Source organism: Acipenser ruthenus, chromosome 24, assembly GCF_902713425.1.
Source record: "Acipenser ruthenus chromosome 24, fAciRut3.2 maternal haplotype, whole genome shotgun sequence".
Lineage (NCBI taxonomy): Eukaryota > Metazoa > Chordata > Actinopteri > Acipenseriformes > Acipenseridae > Acipenser > Acipenser ruthenus.
Window position 1 is genome coordinate 29,816,158 of NC_081212.1, and position 22,352 is coordinate 29,838,509.

At 44.1% G+C, this 22,352-nt stretch overlaps 1 protein-coding gene across 2 annotated transcripts in view; it reads right to left on the reverse strand.

Moving 5' to 3' along the window:
- Positions 1-887: 887 nt before the first annotated feature.
- The window catches only part of LOC131696778 (synaptic vesicle glycoprotein 2B-like), a 34,907-nt gene continuing 13,442 nt past the window's right edge, over positions 888-22,352 (reverse strand). For both annotated transcript variants that reach the window (XM_058999240.1, XM_058999239.1), the window contains 12 exons: positions 11,754-12,581; positions 7,813-7,993; positions 6,257-6,408; positions 5,814-5,947; positions 5,406-5,495; positions 5,138-5,248; positions 4,759-4,847; positions 4,365-4,529; positions 4,139-4,272; positions 3,644-3,844; positions 3,137-3,296; positions 888-2,841 (listed from right to left, as the gene is read on the reverse strand). In XM_058999240.1, coding sequence (XP_058855223.1) covers positions 2,658-2,841; positions 3,137-3,296; positions 3,644-3,844; positions 4,139-4,272; positions 4,365-4,529; positions 4,759-4,847; positions 5,138-5,248; positions 5,406-5,495; positions 5,814-5,947; positions 6,257-6,408; positions 7,813-7,993; positions 11,754-12,255 — 2,103 coding nt within the window. In that variant the 5' untranslated portion in view covers positions 12,256-12,581 and the 3' untranslated portion in view covers positions 888-2,657. The remainder of the gene's footprint in view (positions 2,842-3,136; positions 3,297-3,643; positions 3,845-4,138; positions 4,273-4,364; positions 4,530-4,758; positions 4,848-5,137; positions 5,249-5,405; positions 5,496-5,813; positions 5,948-6,256; positions 6,409-7,812; positions 7,994-11,753; positions 12,582-22,352) is intronic.

Here is a 22,352-nt window from a genome sequence, read left to right on the forward strand (position 1 = left end):
ACATAATCCATTTTGATTTTGAAACTAATCCAGAAATGACAAAGACCACAGAAAGAATGCATTATGAATGCTAAGGCAGGATTCCTGTTTGGTGTGTGTTGAAGCTCCCGACTGTCTTCTCATGAGAGGACATTGATCTCTTAGAACCCCGCAGTGATTTTAGAAAACAAATAAACCAAGTCAGTTTAAATTGTGAAGTGGCTGTCATGCTTTACCAAGCCGAATACAGATATCTAAATAAATACAAAATAGAGGGGGGGCCCAGTCTATAGGTTTGCATCGCCCTTAACATTGAGCAAACTGGATCCTATATATCATGCAGCCTTGAGATATATTACGAATTCAAGGTACAGGACTCATCGTGTTCTACAGTTTGGTTGGCTGGACCTCCTTGGCTTTGTGAAGGTTGAAGCACTAGTATATTCTGTTATATAAGGCTATTCTTTGTAAATTACCTCCATATATAAATGAATACTTTCTAGTCGCTTCTTATAACTACAGTATTAGATCGCATACATTTCTGAATTTCACGGTTCCTAAAGTGTGTCTTCTGTAAACCCTCGTGTCTATACACATCCTGGCTATGGATTAGTAATGGCAGTGGAATGAATCCTTGTGTTTTCTTCACACTCTCTTCTGAGAGTAAACAGACCCTCCCGCTAGGTGCCGTGCCCCACACCTCGGCACTGCCTTGTTTACACATGTGACTGATAATACTGAGTGTGTAAGTGTGGGGCTGGGAACCGCAGGACTCGCTGCACGCATTGAACACATGAGGGCAGTGGAACCAGGGGGGTTCGAAGAGCTTTTCTTCCCGTAAATACACCAGCAATTCAATAAACACATGCCTGTAATACATTTCAAAGATCCAAACTCATACCACAGTGTAAGGTCATGTGTTTTTATTTATTTTGACAGTCACAGAACAAAACAAAAAATAAATAAATAAATAAAGATTGTCATCACCTGTCTCCGCTTTCCAACAACAGTCAGACACACTTAAAAATGAACATATAAAAACAAGAAAACATTAGGGCTTTACATACATCATGACATACAGACTCACTAACTAACTTACTCAAAGGATAACATTTAAGAGCTGTATTCATAAACCTGCCCCTTCGCTCACAGTGAATACTGGCTCCTTATGGACAGCCACTGTAAGTAAGCAGCGGCTTAGGAATCCAGCCCTAAATCAGATAGAAATGATGCAGTATAACGCTGTAATGGCTAGTCTTCATCATGATTTTATTTACAGTGAGACATACAGTAAGTACCGTTTAGAGTTCTCTTTATTGTAGACATTTAAAGGGCATTTAAACTCTTGTGTTGTGATACTGAAAAGCTCAAAATAGCATGCAGGTCACCCTGTTTGTATTCAAAGATACAGTGCTCCCCTTTTTTCTTATTTCTTGTTTTAACCATTAACCATTTGATGTATACCTGCTGGCAAAATCATCTCCAGCATGAAGAATTTTTGTAACCTTAAACGCACGTCCCATTTTTATTTGGCTAACCTATCTTGGGGTGAGGATGCTCAGTTAACGGTATCACTCTGCCGTGGGTGCTGGAACCAAAGACCTGTAGAAAACATGGCCGAGGTGTCATATCTTGGGGGTCACTTGGGGAAAAATGCGACCTCCTCAAAAAAAGTGAAGTGAAGCTGAAGGAAATAAAATACCCTACGTAGCACACCAAAGACAAGGGTTAACACTAACAGACAGCTTCCCTTTGCGGTATGGCTTGATATGAATTATTGCCTTCATTTAAAATCCAGATATTCTTTGACAGTCTCTGTGTGGGAAGCAGTAGTAGTGTGGAGGCAAACCAGCACAGTTTTGAATAATAGAGAAGTGAACGGGCAAAGGCAAGCCGAACAGTATAACACTAGCAGGGAGAACTTGCTCAGTACAGTCGTTTCTCATAGTTCTTGCTAGTTTTATACCATTCAAATGGTTTTATTCCTCTGAGAAAGTTCGCCTTTGCCCTTGCACTCGTTTCTAAGCAAGGCCCTAAGAGTGGAACTGTTGTACTTAAAACACACAGACAGATGGAAGGGCAGAGTTTGCTGTAACGCTGTATTATATTGGGACAGTAATCTGGCCACTTATTAATGCACTGTGACTAAGGTAGACTCCAGGTGATGAGAACAGCAGGTAGAATTCACTGTGCTAAAGGATAGACTGACACAATGTGCTGTGGAAGGCTGAAACATCTAGATCTTTTTATTGTGTGTTTGCACATTTAATATGCAATCCAGAATCATACTGGAACTGTCTTAACAGAGAACAAATTCTTGTTAAAAGCGTTGGCTGGCCTCCCGTGAGCAGAGCAGATCAGTAAAAGGATGCTGCTCATTTAGTGCTGTTTGTAACAGAATTAAACAGTGTGGGTTTTTAGTGCTGTCCAGATCAATACAAATAAACAAGAAGAAGCACACACAAAACAAGCCTTGCATTTTCATAAGTAATTCAATACACTGACTGGTCATCGCCCTTTTAATAAATGAAGATGAATTCAATAAAAATACAATATAGGGGGCTATGTAATGCTTACGAAAAGCCAGCCGTCCGGTTCCCTTGTCCTGCCTGTATCAGTCTATCCCCCAGCTCCGCCTTGCTGTGGCTCCCCTGTGGCTCCCCCCGTGCTGGCCAGGCTCACATGAGGACCTGCTCCCGGGTCTCGGGCAGGCGCAGAGCCAGCAACCCCCCCGCCACCAGCGCCGTGGAGGCCAGCAGGATGGGCATCACCTTGGTTATTCCCACGAAGGAGGCGAAGATGGAGGAGCCAAGGATGGCTGCAAACTTGCACAGGCCGTTAAGGACTCCAAATGCTGTGGCTCTACAGGCAGAAGAAAAAGGGTCTGTGTGTTTATTACAGTCAAACACCTGTTCCCATATATACTGTATAAAGACCATGCTTAGACTGTCCCTTGAGCGCTTGCCATATGTTCTTATTTCTTTTATTGAAATATTTGCTCTCTGGCATTTCATTTACTGTACAAGGAGTTGCTCTGATGAGGCTGTTCTAATGACATCATGTACAGCAGTGCACAAGCGCATTGTGAGTTGCTCCTTTTACATTGCGAGACAGTAGGTGTCAGGAGCTGTCGCTTGAAAGTCACTTCATGCCTTACCTTTTACTCGTGGGGTACAGCTCCACCGTGATGACCTCAATGCCGTTCCACGCTGCCACGCTGGTGCCACAGAACAGGCACTGCCAGCCGATGATGGCAGACTCGCTACTCCCGAAGAACAGGAAGAACGTGCACATAGATGAAATCAGCATGGACCCTCCTGCAGGGAGATGCAGCAGATACACATTTTCAAGCCTTAGCCACGTGAACAAGGACAGGGCTGAGTTTGTATGCATGTGTTAAAACAGTCTGCCTGGTGCAGCAACGAAAACAATAGGGGAGTTATTATTTCTTAATGCAAAAGTAGATCAAATGTGTCCCTGCTCATTCGAAAATGTGAAATTACAGGACATCTAGTTACTGCCTAGTCCAAGATCATTGTTAATCTGTGTCTGGGGTACTGGCTGGAGGTGTGTCGTTTCAGGCTTGGAGTTTAAATGTATCCTGTCCTCCAGTAGCTTTACCCAACTGGCATAGCTGGTGATTGTGATTCCCCCTGTCTCTCACCGATCATCTTTATCCTCCCTATCTTGTCCATGAAGAGAGCGGAGATGATGTTTCCAGGGAGCACGGCCAGGCTGCCCAGGAAGCTGACCAGGTAGATGAGGATGTCATTCTCCTCGTTGAAGTCCAGGTGGCAGCCCTCCTTCTGTTGGAGGAACGTGCTGTTCTCAAACTTGCACTTGATAAACTTATGCTTGTACAAATCTGAAAAATACAAGCAATCATTCAAGACTGCTGCAGAGCGACGGTGCTGTTCAGGATATCAAGGTGGCTTTCAATCAACCAGATATAGACCATTTATTTTCCCTGAACATAATATATATATATAGTAGATACGTTTAATGACATGCTTTTAAATGTTTATTGTATCAAATTCATTTGGACGCTAAACCATATTTCCAAAGCAAGTTTCTCTTGTAATGTTTCTGATCAGCAAATGGGCATCATAAAAGTCTTAATGAAATGTCATTTCTCTGCCCTGCTTGAGAGAATGTGCACCTGTGTTATAGAATACAGTGGACACGATGGTGCAGTTCTTGAAGACGGTGTCTGTGGATCTGATGTCTTCAAAGTAGCACTCTTCAAACAAAGAGTCCTCGAAGGTCACGGACTTCAGATCGATCTTATAGAACCTGGAGGGACGTCAGCAAAGCAGCAAGCTGATTAGTACCATGTACAGAGGTTTATATAATAAATAACTGACGCTTGAAATCTCAGCACCTACTTGTCGTTGAAGTATTCTCCTTCCTGGTGGATTTGATTTTCCAGGGTGAAGTTGAAAGTGAAATGTTCGACACGTTCCCGGTAGAAAACCTTCACTTTGGACTCGTATTCCTTGTTCTGTAGATGTTTAATCATGTCTGGGAACCAGACCGCCAGCCCATAGTAACTGAAATGCGAGAGTCACACAGCATCACATCACTGTGCTGGAGTGGGGGAGTGAACTGGGCTCTTTGATAACAGTTTTACCTAGAGTATGTGCATGCAAGTGTGAAGATGAACTGCAACTATCAGTCCAGCACCAACTGTGCTGCTGCTTTATTAATACAACTCCAAATGTTTATCTGCTGTATTGGACCCAGACAGTTTAAAAGGTAAAACAGTAAACAATTCCTTACCTGAAGGCCATAGTAAACCAAACCACTGCCATGAACAAGGTGTTCATCCTGAATTGGGGTGAAAACAATGACAGGATGTTCTGACAGACCTGAATAGGGACATCAAAACACATGCGTTACACACCAGCAGCCAACATGAGCATGGCGGCCACCTGTAGCAGGACAATCCCACTCCGCTGGGGCTGCACCACTTTGATGAACATGCATTCGCATGACAAGGATGAACTGTAATTCATGAACCGCAGATAAATACATTTAACGTATTTGCAAGTGCAGATCAAACAAGCCTATCCATGTATGGCACTTGCAGAAGGAAGACTGTGCTCTTGTTGTACATTACGCATTTTTATTACAGTGCTATATTCATTTGTTTGCCAACCTGCTTGACCACAGTCATAATCCTGACAAGCCATCGCTGGTACCAAGTCCCTGTGGAGCTCTGGATCTCGATAAACTCGTCATCCTGCTTCAGCGTCTTGATTTGAGAGACCTAAAAAAAAATAAAAAAACAACGAGCATTTGAGAGACCCAGATAAGCAAATGCAATGGAAATAGCCATCAGGTGTCCCTGATTCCCCATGTCAAGAGGATTTCTAGTAGGAGCAGTAAGGGCGGGCTGGTTATACGGCAGCAGAGATTTGACTTACCGTGAACACCTTCTCAGGCTCTCCCTTTGCCCTCATGTTGGTGTCGTGAACCTGCTTCAGGATCATCCAGGCCTCGTCATGTTTGCCATTCTGTATCAAACCAAACACAGCTTCATTAGTTCTTATCATAAACAGAAACGAGGGCAGTTTAACTGAAGTTACAGACACACACAAACAGGGTTTGTGAAGGCCCTTTGGGGGTACTATTGCGCTACTTAAATCAAGATATTCTGTTGAGTCTTGAATCAGGACCCTAATTGTGTCAGTCATATTGGACCTATGTTTTGAACACCCAATAGTGGTTAAAAGCCACACACAGAAATGATGTGATGACATCACTCCAGCTGCTGAAGGCCTGGGAAGGGATACCAGGACATGGCAGGTTTGAAGTGGCTGTAGTGCACTTACCTCCAGCAGGAAGCGAGGACTCTCAGGCATGAAGATGAGTCCAATGAGGGAGGATATGGAGGGCAGGGTGCACACCAGCACAAACACCCTCCAGCTGTGGAACTGGTAGCTGGTGCCCATGCTGGAACCCCAGCCTAGAGGAGAAACACAGTCACTTATAGAGGGGCCTGCCTGGGATGGGGTTCTGTATTACAGGGAGGGCGCTGTAACAACCTGGCTAATGTACAGAGCTCCTACCAGCTTGGTTCAGCATTACCTTTATTGCTGGGTTCACAATTGTGGTGTAGCTGCATAAAGGGGATATGGATGTGTAGTGTCTGAGGATCAATCACAAAGGCTGACAGGGCCAGGTTCCATTAGTGAAGCAGGCTATATAGTTACTACTGTTCTACCAGCTCAGTCCTCTACAGTGCATGGTTATCATGTGGGTCTGTGGGTCTTACCGTAGTGGGGGATGATGCCCCAGGCCATGGACGAGGCGTAAATGCCACCGATCATCCAGAACATGCAGAGCCAGCTCAGGTGCTCGCCTCTCTTTTCCCTGCACAAGAACTCAGAGAAGTAGGAGTACACAATGGGGATGGAGCCTCCGATCCTGGGGAGAGGCACAGGGCAGCGCAAGCAGTGAGATACACAGGCCCTCACTCAGCTCAATTAACTCAGCTCAACTAACCTTCCTGCCAATACAGCAGCGTGAGCACTGGAGCGAAAACAGTAAAAAAAAACATTACCCTAACCCTAGAATGAATCCGCTAAACCCCTGACTAAGACACAAGGAAATGGGTGCAGGATGCAGTCTGCCTCTGCAGGCTGTGCTGGTGCTTTGATCTCTGGCTGGAGCGGAGCAGCGGCTCACAGGTTTGTGGTAATCTGAGTGGGTGTGAGCGGAGGTGGGCCTGTCAGGCTTTCATCAGGATAATGAGTATTGCACTGCGTCTCAAGAGCCTTCAATAACCAATTCCGGCCTGCCATCCTGCTCATTACAACATCAATAGCAAAGGGACATGCAATTGGAAACATTGCATCTCATTCACAAAAATATCTTGCCCTGTCCTTGACTGGACTGGAGTGCCACTGATCTGGAAGAAACAGGAGCCTTATTCATAATACTGATTTAATAATCAAAATTTAAAAAAATAATGAAATCATTTTATATTATTGATAACCCTGCGGTGCCATTGTTAAACGATGTAAACAATGCTTTACAAAGCCTATCTAACATTTACCAATGCAGCTTTCTGCAGAACAGCTCGTGATCCTGCAGTAACGGCTCGTTGCGCACTCACTAGGGCGTGTATATTTCACGTTTGTTCATTGTTTTTAGCCGCTGATCAGGGACAGTATCCCGTCTGGAAGCCAGATGTTATTGTTTTTTTCATTTATTGTTGTTTATCTAAAGAACATAAGCTTCTCCAGATGTGTTATTGCTGATGAGGGACTGTGCACGTTGTTTACAGCACACGAACAATGGAGGCTGTATTCCATACACCTGGCACTGGCCTCGGTGGAACTATTGGAGCTCTGTGTGTTTGTATCTGTCAAGTGCCAATAGTGCTCTCTGCAGTCATCATTTGGGGCTGGGCAGGGTTTCACTCAGGATTACAGAAAGAAAGGGTGTGGCTAGACAGATGTAGTGAGGATTTTTTCCAGTTACACTTGATTCACTTAAATATATTTGTATTCCGTACTTTTCCTTCACAAGCACCTATTTGGACAGTGCAATGAACAGGTGCAGTGCATCATCACAATTGAACTGCAATGTAACTAAACTTCCAAGTTAAATTTGCACAGTAAATTCACAATTGCCTATGCTTGAACTACAAAATACTGTACTTGTGGTTAACAATATCTGTGATTCAGCTTGCTTGCCTGTGCTCTGCCAAGCTTTTACTGTGCTGCTGGACTGCCCTCTGTTTGAAGTGCAGAACAGTTTTTCTAACAGTGTTTTTGATGAGCGTACCACGGAAGACATGGACCGCCCACACCTCCGCTCACTCACCCGAAACCGGAGATGAGCCTGAAGAAGAGGAAGAATCCGTAGCCCTGGACGAAGGAGGAGATGAAGGCGAAGACGGAGTTGATGGCCAGGGCGATGATCAGGCACTTCCTCCTGCCCATCTTGTCAGCCAGTCCTCCCCACATGAACGCTCCCAGCATCATGCCCAGGTACACTATCAATCCTGCCAGGAGGAGAAGGGAGACAGCCGTCAGGGGCCTGCCGCCCACACACATCACTGACTATGAGCGCTGCCCATGCAAGACAGGAATCCATCTCACAGGGCTCTTGTGCTGTATGCTGGTCCCTTGCCGTGGAATTATTCCATGCTTCAGCAGTTTTCATTACTTAAAAGGTTTTTAATGTGTGTGTGCATTGAGTCGTTCCAGCGGGGCAGTGACTTCTCTTGTAAACACATGTCTTGTGTTTACCACAGAGCCTACATTACTAATAGGAATCCTGCATAGAAGAATCCGGGCAGTGCAACTGCAGAGGCAGATCTTTGTACTTGTACTAGCAAGAAACGTGGAGAGAGAACAGCTTCAGTTAAGGACAGACACACACACAGACACACACACACAGGCACACACACATCCTGTATTGAGCGAGGATACGTTTCCCATTGTCATCCAGACAAAAAGGGCAAACAGATGTTATTTTTAAGTACCACCTCATTGACTTCTCTGTTACTGGAAGGCGATCAATAGCACACTTGCAAGTCAAGTGACACGGGAGAAAGAGCTTTTCTGTGTTTTGCAGTTATGATGTGTGTCCATCAGGGGGAGCAGTGGCATCATTTAAAAAAAAAAAAACAACTCAAGGAAACCCTGCTGTGCTGCAGTCACCATATTCATGAGAGTCACAGAGTGAGTTGCCATGCATGGGGTTTTGAGATGACATTTACCCATGGAAATGAAAGCAGCCTTCACTCACTGACCTTTACTGAAGATGATGGTCGTTCCCCGGCATTTCCATGAATAATAAACACCAAGGACTGCTGTGAATCATCGCAACACCAATGGGGAACTGGCTTTGGATGGGTTCTCATGTTTTTAATGAGCCGATACGGAGTGACACATGCTGCACTGTGAAGAACAGGCTGTTACTGTAAATGAATGAGCGTTCATCCATTGCTGTAAAGACCGCCGGGGAGTGCGTGTTGGGGAATGGTTCTCCAAGCACCTGAGCTCTTTCAATCACAAGCACTGAAGTCACAATTCCATTGATGGTTTTGTAAAACCACAAGCGACAGTACTGCACACACACCCACACAAAACTACAGCTCTGGCCAGAAGCTCTAGAGACTCGAGAGCCACGTTTGCTACTTGAAGAGCCAGGTATGCCATAGGTTGCCAACCCTGGACACAAAGTGAACAAAGTGACATTTCAAAATCTAACATGAAATACTGCGCTACTGCTAGATTCTGGTAGACTTTTACAATATCATGATGTTAAATAAAAGATCAAAATGATGTTCACATATCAGACAGGTGAGTGAAGCTGCTGAAATTCAATTACTCTCCTGCACTGTGTATTTCTCAGAGTCAGACTCATCAGTGTGGTCTCATATCAGACAGGTGAGTGAAGCTGCTGAAATTCAATTACTCTCCTGCACTGTGTATTTCTCAGAGTCAGACTCATCAGTGTGGTCTCATATCAGACAGGTGAGTGAAGCTGCTGAAATTCAATTACTCTCCTGCACTGTGTATTTCTCAGAGTCAGACTCATCAGTGTGGTCTCATATCAGACAGGTGAGTGAAGCTGCTGAAATTCAATTACTCTCCTGCACTGTGTATTTCTCAGAGTCAGACTCATCAGTGTGGTCTCATATCAGACAGGTGAGTGAAGCTGCTGAAATTCAATTACTCTCCTGCACTGTGTATTTCTCAGAGTCAGACTCATCAGTGTGGTCTCATATCAGACAGGTGAGTGAAGCTGCTGATGAGATTTCTTGAAGCTTGCGGCCCTCAATTGATTTTGGGACAAGATTGATTTGTCGGCAACTCATGCGAGTTAAGAGCACATTACAGTGGAGGCGTAACGCAAGGACCCAGCCCCTGTCGTATCTGATTTATAATGAAAGTCCCAGCCTCCAAGGACTGTGGAGGGAGCATGCAGCACATGGAGTGCATATGTCTGTGTGTGGGAGGGTTTATAAGGCAAAAAAGCAAAACACATTGATGTAACACACAGGGCTTTGCCCTCATGGCCCAGTTCAGTTTCCTTGGAAGAAGACTTTTGACACTGAAGGTGTGTTAGTTCAGTCCAAACAAATACATTTTATTCCACGTTCGCTCAGCTGTTTATGGCAAGTTGCAGTGTACAGTTTCAGGTTGTTAATTCCGCCTTTGTGTAGAGATACCTTGCTTGGTAATAATGCATCACAGTGCACACTGGAGATTGTTAACGGGTTTAACTGCACTATTATAACAACAGGTAGTAGTGCTTCCAAAACAGCAGTGTTGGTTTAGCTGAGCTGCAATTTGAGATCACTAAATATCATTCATACTGCAATTACGCCATGCCTAACCACACCCTGCTGCACTGTGCTTTGGCTGCTGATGTTTCATGAGAAACTAACACTCAGGGTCAGGCAGCGTAAAGCCAAACCACCCACAGTCAGTCCTAATCCATCCCTGCCTGGGCAAGAGGTAGCTGCAGATGGCATCATCGCCAGGGAGCTTGGCACACAGATAGCTAGAGAGCCGGCATGGGTCTCCAGGAACCTCTGCAGCATATGGAGGTACGTGATGACAAGCCTCCTAACACAGCTGCACCTTTCACAGCACTCCTGTCAGTGTGCTGTCATTACTCTGAGATCTGATTGAGGAGCCTTGCAACAGCCACAATAGAAGCAGCTGCAGTAAGTTAGGGAAGAAATGGGTGAGAAACAGAGTGGAGTGCAGGTAAACTACAGCCATTGAACCGCAGGTTCCCTGCACTAAAACTGCATGCATCTTGAATTGCTTTTGCAATACAGTATAAGAAAAGTTTAGTTACAGTATGGAAAGTCCTGTACAAAATGTATCAAGATCAATGGGAGCGGGCCAGGTTTATGTATCCTAGAAGCAAGGTCAGGATATCAATTCCAGTAGAGTATGCTGAATTAGCTCTCCGTACAGACTGTTAAAAAAAAAGCACCGCACTGCACTATTAACAGCTCAGACTGTTTTCCTGCCTGAGCTGCAAACCTAAGGCAGTGTGGCCAAATGGTTAGAGCAGGTGCCTCGCAAACACTGAACACTCTGCAAATCAGATTTCATCATTCCAGCTGGGTACCAGAAAGACGTGAAATAAACCATGCACAGGTACAGTATTGAGGTCTCACATTCAGACCCATCAGTTCCAGAGGAATGGGTTTCTTATACATAGTAGTTGTGTTGTAGGGAGCTCTGTGTAACCTCTTATCTGTGATACCTTACTCCCATGCATGACATACAGTAAGACATTCACAATCTCTTGGTCACCCAATGTATTTTATCATCATAGTAAAATCCTACAGAGTTGCATTGACTCAGGCCTTGGGACCCTGAATGCTGTACAAGCAGTAGCCACTCTAATTAGTTAGCATGCAGCGGGCCAGGCACGCTGGCGAGTCTCCTGCACTTCCGAAGAGAAGGCATCATTAATCTTTTCAAACAGAAATGTATTGATGTCAGCTTGCACTTGAGCAAATAGTCCAATTCATCAAGTCACTGACTATACCATTAGCTGGCTGTGCAGATTTTTCATGTTGAATGGGCTGGAGTACTTCTGAAACTGGACTGCAGCAGGAGAGCTCCAGCCTAATGGCACAACATAGCTCAATGGTTGGAGGGCTCAATGCTTGCAATGCAATGAAAGCATATCTGAGTATTCAATTGTCAATCATTCAATCCACAACAGCTGTTCGCTGTCAAACCTCAGTGTGATATTATCCCGTCACCATTTCCAATGGTACTCACCCAGCATCCCCTTGTTGGCGTTGGACATGCACATGTCCTTCTCGGCGCTGGGCATCACAAAGCCGACCACGAAGCACTCCACCCCGTCCGCCATGAGGGCCAGCCCAGCCACGAAGAACAGGGTCCACTGGAAGCGCCCGTGGCCGCACTCCTCGATGATGGCCTCGTACTGGTGCGCCAACTGCTCCTCATCCTGCATCCTCTCTGCCAGCCTGTCGCCCTGCTCTTCATAGTTGGCCTGCACCCGCAATGCTTTCTTTCTTGCCCCGATATCATCGGGGTGGGGTATTCCCTGGTACTCCCCCTCGTAGATCTCATCATCGTCATCGTGCCCCTCTGTGGCGTCGCTCGCCGCGTCCTCGTCCTGGGCCGGGTACTCATTGTTGCCGTAGTAGACGTCCTGGTTCCCCTGGTCCCCTCCTTCCCTGAAGGTTGAGTAGGTGTTGCTGCCTCCTTGGGGGTCCTGGTAGGAATTAGGGTTGTTTCTGTAGTGGTCGTCCATTCTTACAGACAGAGAGAAACACGTGATAGAGAGAGAGTGTGAGAGAGAGCGCCGCTGTACTTACTCCTAGAGCAGGCGTTGACTATATTGGCATAGTCCTTGCCCCCTACACGCTTCTTTGTCGGATTCCTACAACCAGAATTGCAGACCCAGGGTATATATTTTTTTCAGGCAAAAATCTTCTGGAGATGTTGCAAAGGATTCTCGATGTGTTTGAGCTGCTTTTTTCTGTAAGATATAGCTGGACTCTCCTTTGGGATGAGGCTTTAAATGGATGAACAGGATTCCACTACCTCTTGCTGTTGATTTCTGTAGAAGGCAACATTCTAGAAAAGAAAGAAAAAAAAAGATGTATTGAAGCCTGGTAAAGCATGTAAAGCTTGGTCACATGAGCAATATTGTTTACTGGTTGGAGGGCTCAATGCTTACCATGCAGTTAAAGCATATCTGAGTATTCAAGAATCAACACATAAATTGTCACTCATTCAAAACACAGCAGCTGTACTCGCTCAAGCCCAAGTGTGATCTAATGTCACGATTTCCAATGGTAGTTATCCAGCATCCCCTCAGTATTGAAACAAAATACACAGAGTCATGGAAAGAGAAAGAATGGTTCATTGTGTTATTCCTAACCATTGGAATTGCTTGTTTTACAGATATGTTTTTAATACAGTATATGTGTGCGCTGCCTGCAGGGCACATTAGAATTAAATCTCAGGTGAATAAAGCAAGTGCAATGCAATCAAATGAGACTGAATGAAATGAAGAGCGAGCCATGTGTCCGAGGTGCGAGATCCACTTTCTCCACACGGTGCACTTTACGTGCCTGTCTGCTCTCGGTACACATGGACTGCACCTCCACTTGTTTTCTTCTCAGATGGTTTCTTCTGCTGAGAAGCCAACTGTATGCAGTCTTGAACAGGTTATGGATCAATACAGCTTGAATAACCTATTACTAAACATAACATCAACCTTCCTTTTCTACAGAAGTCATCAAAAAATACAACACCCAGCCTTTTCCATCTGAGGGTAAGGGTTCAGCACTTGGCATTGTGTTTACACAGCACAAGAAAGAATGGAGGCACAGAGGCAAAGAGCCACAAGAATGCGCTGAAATGCTTTGGAGTCTCATGACTGATCACTTGCACTGATTAATAAAAAAAACCCAAACCAATCTATATAAGAATGATGTTTGCAAACCCGACCCCCTCATATGCAAAGCATCTGCTGAACACAGATATAAAAGCCTTCATAGTGACTGAAGAAACCATTCAATTAGATCAGACCACCTTAACAAGGTACGGTAGAATAGCTTGACATCATGGACTGCAAGGAAAGGCAAGCTGTGACCCACACTGCCTGCTTGCGGGCGAGCCTGGAAATGCTTGCTACACAATGTGTGTGTGAAGAAGCAGGTTCAGCTGTTCTGTAGACTGGATTGAGGTGCTCTGGAGCTGCTTTGTAGGGATTTTTGCATGGCACCATTCCTTCAAATGGGTCTGCCTGAACACAGAGCGATTAGTCCTACACTAAAATAAAAGAAAGACGGCAGGAAGAAAGGAATTCAAAGGTAGATCATAAGGCATACTGCACATCCTAAGCGGTAGCATAGCAGGTGAAACCTACATGAATACATTTTGTTTTTCAAATAGAAACAGAAAGCATTAGAGACTTTGCTGAAACATAATTATGAGGCAAGACCAGACTTGATTTCTTTGTTGGACTTGGAGTGATATATTTTATAATGACTCATTTTCTATGCAGGATTAAGCATTCACATTTCCAGTCATTTAATGGGATCAGAGGGACCTGAACAAATCCTAGTGCTAATCCGTAACATTACAGCGCACTTTGCATCTTTTTAGCTCTGAGCAAAGCAGAATTAAAGCTGTCACGCTACAAAAGGATGCCTTTATCTACGGTTCCAAACCAAATCACTCTCTTAATTCACCTAATTAAATTAGTTCCACTAGGCAGTCCTTTCTGTTAGCTTTGAGTGCTGAACATACAAACCAAAGTAAAACTGTGTACAGGGAGGATCTGCCAGATCACAGGGAATGCATAGTTATCCCGACAGCTGCTTTGGGCTCCTGGAGCAAATCATTGTATAGGGTTAGCTGCAATGTGCTAAATGTCCAGCAGGTGGTGTTGATGTGTATACTTATCAAGTGTGCAGATGATGGCTCTTTGACCCTGATCTAACTCGGCCTCACAAACTTAACTAAAACATTTTACTGTCTGGTTTAGAAGATGTATGATGGGAATTAAAAGAAGGAAATTAGGAAGACAGATACATATTATGAGGGTAAGAACCATCTTTAATACTGCATCATGAGCTGGCTGTTCCATTGTTAACGGTGGAGGGGTGCGGTGTGAATCACAAATTAATTATTAATGCTAATGAGACGCAGAGGGCAGATGTCATTCTCTCGCTCTCTTGCTGAGATTTCCTTTTCTCCGGTATCTAATTAACATCTCAGATTTCACTGTTCTCCAGCCCTTGACCACAGCCCTGAGTCATCACTAAAACAAATTGCACAAAACCAGCCATTCTTATCAAGCGCTCATTACAGTAGCCAATTAATTAGGAATTCTGTTTTTGCTAAGACAGTGCGCCCAGCATACCTTTCTAAACGCGAAGTTCGATTCAGCTCTCAGGCTGTGGCTGCTTCTTCATGGTCTGGAGGAGAGGATACAGTGTATAAAGAATGTACCTGGGCATTCAGAAGAGATCATCAATATTTCCTATACTTTACCACGTCTCTCTGTGCTTTCACAGTTCCTTGTCTGTGCCTTGCTGTGCTTTCACCAGGCTTTGCTACAGTTTGTTATGCTTTTCTCATGGTAAGCCGCAGTACATTTTTGGTGAGAATGAAAGCACAGTACTTTGTATTGGCTCTGCTATAACAGTAGGAGCATAGGAAAACAAATCAGTCAAAGTATAGGAAAAAATCCTGCTTCAAATATTAAAAAAAACATTAAAATCAGAATAAACAAACGCGCAGGGACTGGACACTCTGAATCCAGTAATGCTGTATCCGTTCCAGTGCTGCCGCCCACGCTTCAGTACAAAGACGTTTGACGGTCATGGATTCCATAAGGACTGATCCCAGGGAATCGCTCTCAGCACCACGGACAGCTCAAACCAAGCCACCACGCATGGGCGCTGCATTCTGCAGCAATGGCTTTATTTAATGCTCTCTGCACTTTCTGTATATGTTTATTTTGTAATATCATTGACAGCGTGTTAATTAAATACAATCAGTGTTCCTTATTTACTATGTTATCTGCATTGAAGTCCCCTGAATTCGAAGTGAATGAAACTGGTTCTCCAGTATGAATCAGGCCCATGGAAAAGGGAGTATGTGTCTGCATACAAGGCTGTGAATAAACACTGCTTCTACTTGTACACTGCTTATATATAGTGCAGAAGAATGTAGTAAGCAGCATGAGGGTCATATTTTAGTAGAAGTGTTACAGGATTGGTGGGCACTGTTTCTTTAATGCAGAAGTACAAATATTTATTCTCTGCATCACTGTAACTGCGCTTAAAAGGAATTAAAATTAATGTTGTATTTACTGCTGGTAAAACCTTTTATGACTCATAAATTGACCCGGCACGCATTTCACTGTGCGTCACAAATCAGGATTATTTCTAAGTAAAGAATAATAAAAAAAAGGAAATGGGTTTGGAGACGGTACATGAAAGTAAATACAAAACGCCTACTAGTTCTGCTATCACGCTTAACATGTTCCTGCTGTACCTCCAACTGAATTAAGAAACACATTTCTATCAAAGCATCTTTGTTCAGTGACTGCCCAAGTCTAACTATAATAATGTTGCTGCACGTGTTGAACAGCAAACCGTTAAGAGTAATCAAACGTTAGGGGAAATACTAAAAATAACAGCATGTCTGATGGAAAAGCTTAAATAATACTGACAGCTACAAAACACAGTGTATTAAACAATGTTGAACATGCTTCCATTGCATATGGAATGCTTGCAGGCTAGTATATAAGTATACAAATCATTAGTTTACATCTGAATAACCTTCCAGCTGAGGCTGCTAAAAACACACGGGGGAGTATTTTAATGCTCTGAAAAGGTTCTGAGATTCTGTTACTTTTCCTGTGATGCTGCAATTCTTCCGTTGTTAAACTGGGATGAATGCCAGCTTAATAGCTGGATAATATCGGATTTTGGAAAAATGAAAGGACATTCTGTACCGAGCTCGGAGTGTCGTGAATAAAGACAGGTGGTGAGAAGGAGGCTAATGCAACACATTCGATTTCTGGAGATACTGTGTTGATTGCAAACCAAACAAGCTTTATTCACACCAATACAGGCTCACACATGTTTCCTAGTAGCACACTCCATGCATTAGATACAAGTCTGAAACATGAATAATACAATGCAACACGTGTCCTGCCAGGAAGGATAGATGCTAAACAGAATGGAATGGCTTTCACACCTGCCTCTCAAGATGAACACAAGACCTCTGGGGGCTGTCTAGGTATTAAAACCTCTTTCACAGTGTTTTCTCTGCAATGGATTTCATAATGGAGCAGGGTTCAGTTTCCTGCCCTGTTCTGTAATGGATCCCAAGTCAAACCTGATTTAGCAGTCATTTCAAGGTTCATTATGTCCAGAGGCAGGTTTTTTTCCTGCGGCGGAAACGCAAACCTCCATTACAAGGGTAACTGCGGTTTCTGCATTGACAGACTCCCTGTTTAAACTTGTTGTATTACTTGTTCTTGCAGAAGCACATTAACTCAATTAGCATGTTGTGTACCCAGCCACCACCGAGATGACAAGCAGTCATGTGCTTTATCACGCTTCCAGCCATGTTGGATATTCATTCATGTTTGCTGATGAAGTGAAGTGGGTTGAACACAGGTTGGCGGGTAATGTAACATATCCAGCCAAATGTCAGTGGGTTATTTGATTACGTGGAGATATTTATCTGAGATACAACCAGTTCCGGTAATATCCTAACTCCATATATATGGAGCTCGGGAACTGAGCACTTTCAAATGCAATTAGCAAGGGTAGCCTGGCCTGTTTCTTGTACTCTTTTTGAATGTTGCAGCTGTGTTGAAGTGTTGCAGAAACACTGATTGAAATGAGTGGTGGCTGGCAGAGGCTGGCAGAAACAAACCAAGCAGCTTTGTAGGAGGGAGCCTGAGCTGTATCCACTACATGCTCAAAACACAAATTCTCTTTCTCCTGAGTAAAAGTTGAGAAACACATTTCTTTTTTCCTCGATTCTTTTTCTTTGGCTGTGCTCTTATTTGGAGCAGTCATGGGATGACTCCTGTCCCTGATGAAATAAATCTTATGTTACAAGCAGCAGCCACTTAGCCAGAGATGCATTACTGCATTAAGCCTTAATAACCGTCTGTTCTATTCTTAGATCAATGATGGATACAGTTCTCACATATGTTATGGACAAAAAAATTGGGGGAGAAATGCGTCACCGAGAAGAAAAAAAAAGCAGCAGGAAGCTAGACGTGGTGGAAGTGAGTGTGGCAGAATGGGGTCTGGGAGCCGTATCCTGTGCCAGGCTCCAGCATGGCGGGCATAGCGGCCTGCTGAGGCCCTTTCAGTATTTTAGATTCAACACCAAATTAGTAATATTAATAACCATTCCGTTAGGAAAGTTTACCATAGCAAGAAGAAGTGCTAGTAATTGCAGTCTGCAATGTTTTTAACATGGTAATACAATGCCTTTATCAAACTCACCTCTGTCTTTGCCTGTGCCAGTTAACGTTATACTGTATTATGCTTTCCTGCATTATAATATGCTGTTACACTGTACCTTTAAAAGGGTATGAACTACGAATGCTGTTAAACTGCCTTGTTTTCCAGTACGAACCACATCTGAGTTCAGACAGCAGCTTAAATGCTCTGCAGGTGTGATTTCCATGCATATGGATTTCTGAGGTGGCATTTTAAGTGTTGACAGTTGAAGCGCCAGATAGCGATTCCTCTGCCTGGCTTGAGAACATTCAGATCTCATTATTTTAAATGAGCTCTGACAAGACGTTGAGTCAAGAAGAAAAATCAAAAGCACTGCTTATGAAAGTTTCACTGCTCATACGTCTTGGCAGCCTCCAGGTCTGTTACCACACTGGCAGAGTCGCATCAGCAGCTTCTTCTGAAACGTCGAGAGTGTTAAACACGAATGACCTTGACATCCTCATTACAGCTCGCACTGCAGAGGCTGGGGTGACTTGCAGGAAATAACAGGGGGCGCATGGGCTTGTCTACGGGGGGGGATTTTAATAAGCTTGAATGCAGCTGGTAGCTAGAAAAAACTAAGAGAGCTGCTTTTCAGCGCACATGATCCTGCATACAGATGAGGCGCTGCTTGAGAAACTTCACTTTAAAATTTCTACCATATCAACCGATGACTTTCAAATTGCAGTTTGTGAAGTTGCAGATGGAATTCAATGTAGGGAAATAAGTGTGAGAGTACCTGTGTGTGTGTAAATGGGACAGTGATGCAGCATACTAATCAGGAAAGGGATTTGGGACTTCTTGATGAAAAATCATTAAAAACAAGACCAATGCACAGCTGTGATGAAAAAAACAAAAACAACTAGGCGCTGGTAAAGGGAAAGAATACAAATAGTCTAAATGGACTGTATGTACCTGTAAACTGTATGTGTAAAAGTGTCTGTAAAGATGGACAGGAACCAGACTCTGAAACTTAGAATATGCATCCCCAGTAAGGGTTAAAAAAAGCTAAACTAGTGTAATATAGGAACCAAAATACTACACAATCCTACAGCAGAGTATAGCAGAGGTGTACTGCACTGGAACAGTTTTGGGCACCCAAGACTGCAGTCTGTTTGGTTAAGGGGGTGATACTGCTCAATAGGTTTCCCACGTAAAACATTTAAAATAAATGAAGAGAGTCCTTATGCATGAAAAGGGCAGGACTTCACTCATCCACACATAGCGGAGACCCCTTGAGGCTTCTGTCAGAGCCTGGAGATGCATTAATTACAGTTTTACTTTCTAGTGTAATGTCTTCACTTGATCCCTGGTGACTCTTAAGCATTTATACCCTTTTCTTTATCTACGACCTTTTGCAGTGAGTTAATCGCTCACTGTCTTGCTGCTAAAGAAATTTCTGTGTTATGTACAGTTTACAAACTGTGTTATTTATTATCTTGCTAATCCCAGTGACTGAGAGAACCTCAATCCCTCAGCCTGCGGATTACAGCTGCTTCCCTCCTCCCTTGTAAGAGCTCTGTGAAGTGAATGTGAGCTGAAGTGACAAGCCGGAGCAGACACAAGCACTTACATGAAGCCTTTCAATGGTAAAGTGATTTGTTGAAGAGCTTTTAAATGAAAAATATAGAGGCCGATACAAATATTAGAGTACAGAAAAAGATCACTCGAATATACTGCAGAGTGCAATACTGCTGTCAGCAAAATGAAGTGCCACACGGGGGAGCCACTGGGTGCATGCTATACTGTACTGAGATGTACATCTTTTTAAGCAACATTTCAGCAGTAACTGGACACATGCAATTACCTCTCGCTCAAGTGAGGTGCTGATACAATGCATTGGGGCCCATGGCAATAAGGAGTGAATGGACAATCTTGATAATCTTAAGAGTCATGTGTGCCGCTGCCGTACTGCTTCCTCTTCCGTAGTCTTGTCAAAAGAACTCTATGGTAATATTAAACTGTTATTTCACTGCAGTTACAGTGGAGACAACCAACACTATGTTACCCTGTTGCAGAATGACCAACCAAAACTCTCCTACAAATGACTGCTAAAGAGCTGGTTTCTTCACCTGTTAGCCAGCACTGCGCCACTACAGGAGTAGGGCTATCATTCCCAGGTACAGTGCAGGTGAACTGAGCTCCCTCTGCAGGTGAAGGGCAGTTGTTTTATTTGGGTATCATTCCCAGCTACAGTGCAGGTGAACTGAGCTCCCTCTGCAGGTGAAGGGCAGTTGTTTTATTTGGGTATCATTCTCAGGTACAGTGCAGGTGAACTGAGCTCCCTCTGCAGGTGAAGGGCAGTTGTTTTATTTGGGTATCATTCCCAGGTACAGTGCAGGTGAACTGAGCTCCCTCTGCAGGTGAAGGGCAGTTGTTTTATTTGGGTATCTGCATGTAACTAATATGTTTAAATGAATAAAGGAAGAAACCCATCGTTCTCTAGTCACGCTCTGTACTGGGGCTCCTCGATACAGTGCGTCTCATTTGTTCCCGAAGCATCATAAAACAAACACGAGACGCAGTCAATGCTGAGCATAGTTTACAGCAGCGCAGGGCTGCCCAGGCCCAGGGCCACCCATCAATTAACAAGCAGCAGTGCTGTAAATGGTTTATTACCCACAAGTGAGCCTGCAGGCAGCTCTCTGTATGGAGAAACCCACATGACAAACAGCCACAGTCTGTCTGCAGGGAGAGTGCTTTAAATATGAACAACATCTCCGTGGCATTTTTATTGAATTTCATTACTGGATGTGACATTTTTTATGTTTTTGTTCTCTGTGCTCATGAAACGTGTTGGCTGGGCAGTGCTGGAGACTGAAGTCCTGCTTCGTTCTCCACAGAGCAGGGCTGGCTGTGCCATAGTGTCCCACAAGTGGGTCTGAAGACTGCCATGGAGAAGCACTCTTACACTGCAGTTATTTGTCTTGATTGAAAAGCACAGCTCCACACTTGGAATAAACTGCAGTTATTTTTCATTGTGAGGAGCTACCAGTCAGCTGCTCCTTGGCGTGGGTTTCTTTGTATGAAATCCTGAGCTGGCAACATGGAAAAGCCATGCATCACCTGCTGCAGTCAGCATGGCACTTTATCACTCTTATCACTCGCAATTCTCCTGCTTTGCTGAGCTGTCATCTGGTCCTGTCTTGCAGGGATAATCCACTACACATCCCCCTCACAGGCAGGCTGGCTGCATGAACCCAGTGAGAGAAGGTTACTGCGCACAGCTTCAATCTGATCTCCAGCACTCACACCTCACTGTTAATGCTCTGCGTTTCTCATTGGATTTATTAAATTGCTTTTAGGGTTTTTGAATTTGCACTTCCCACCATTTCTGCCCTTGAGTTCATTTTCCAAACCAAATGCCCAATGGCCGGGCAATCAGTAGCCCCTGCGCTCAGCCCAGTGTAGGACCTTGACTTTAAACATACTGTATACTACGCTACGTGGTACTATTGTGCAACATGTAGTGCCGTGTGGGCCCAGTTTAGCATTGTATAGGGCTAGGAAGCAGCTCTATTGAATTCTGAATTAGCAATCATGTGTTCATAGAACCAGCCTGTTTGGATTTCTTCATCATTCCAATGAGTGCTGTATTATACAATCTTAGAAAGGTTTCCCAGTATAAATACATATCTACACCCAGGCTACATTAATCATAATCGTAGTATTAATAATAATCCTGGCAGCCCTGCGGGGCTAAGCCTCAGTCACACACTCCTCAAAGCCTGGGAAGCCTTCAGCACTCATTCTCTCCAGTCTCTCTATGGGATTTATGTCTGGAGCTGGAGGTGTAAATGTCACTTCTTCACAGCCTCTTTCTTTGCTGCCATAAAAAAAAAATCTATTGCATGAAATGTACTCCACTTCAGAGAGAAGAGAGAAGGGAAAAGAAAAGGGGAGAGATAGCGAGAGAGATGAAACACTGTGAGAGAAAGTAGAAATGTCTAGTAATCCCCAATCCTGACAGATGAGAGCCGGGGTTTAATCCTGCTTAAGACTGCGGACATTTCATTCTGTCTCCTGCCCAAAGCTTTAGATTACCGCTTCAGAAAAAACTAAAAGAATCCACAGCAGGATTCCCTCTCAGTGCAGCCTTGCTGGTTTTCCACAGCAGGATTCCCTCTCAGTGCAGCCTTGCTGGTTTTCCACAGCAGGATTCCCTCTCAGTGCAGCCTTGCTGGTTTTCCACAGCAGGATTCCCTCTCAGTGCAGCCTTGCTGGTTTTCCACAGCAGGATTCCCTCTCAGTGAATCCTTGCTGGTTTTCCACAGCAGGATTCCCTCTCAGTGCAGCCTTGCTGGTTTTTTTTCCCCCAGGGGATGACAGCGGGATACTCTGTCACTCGCACACTGTA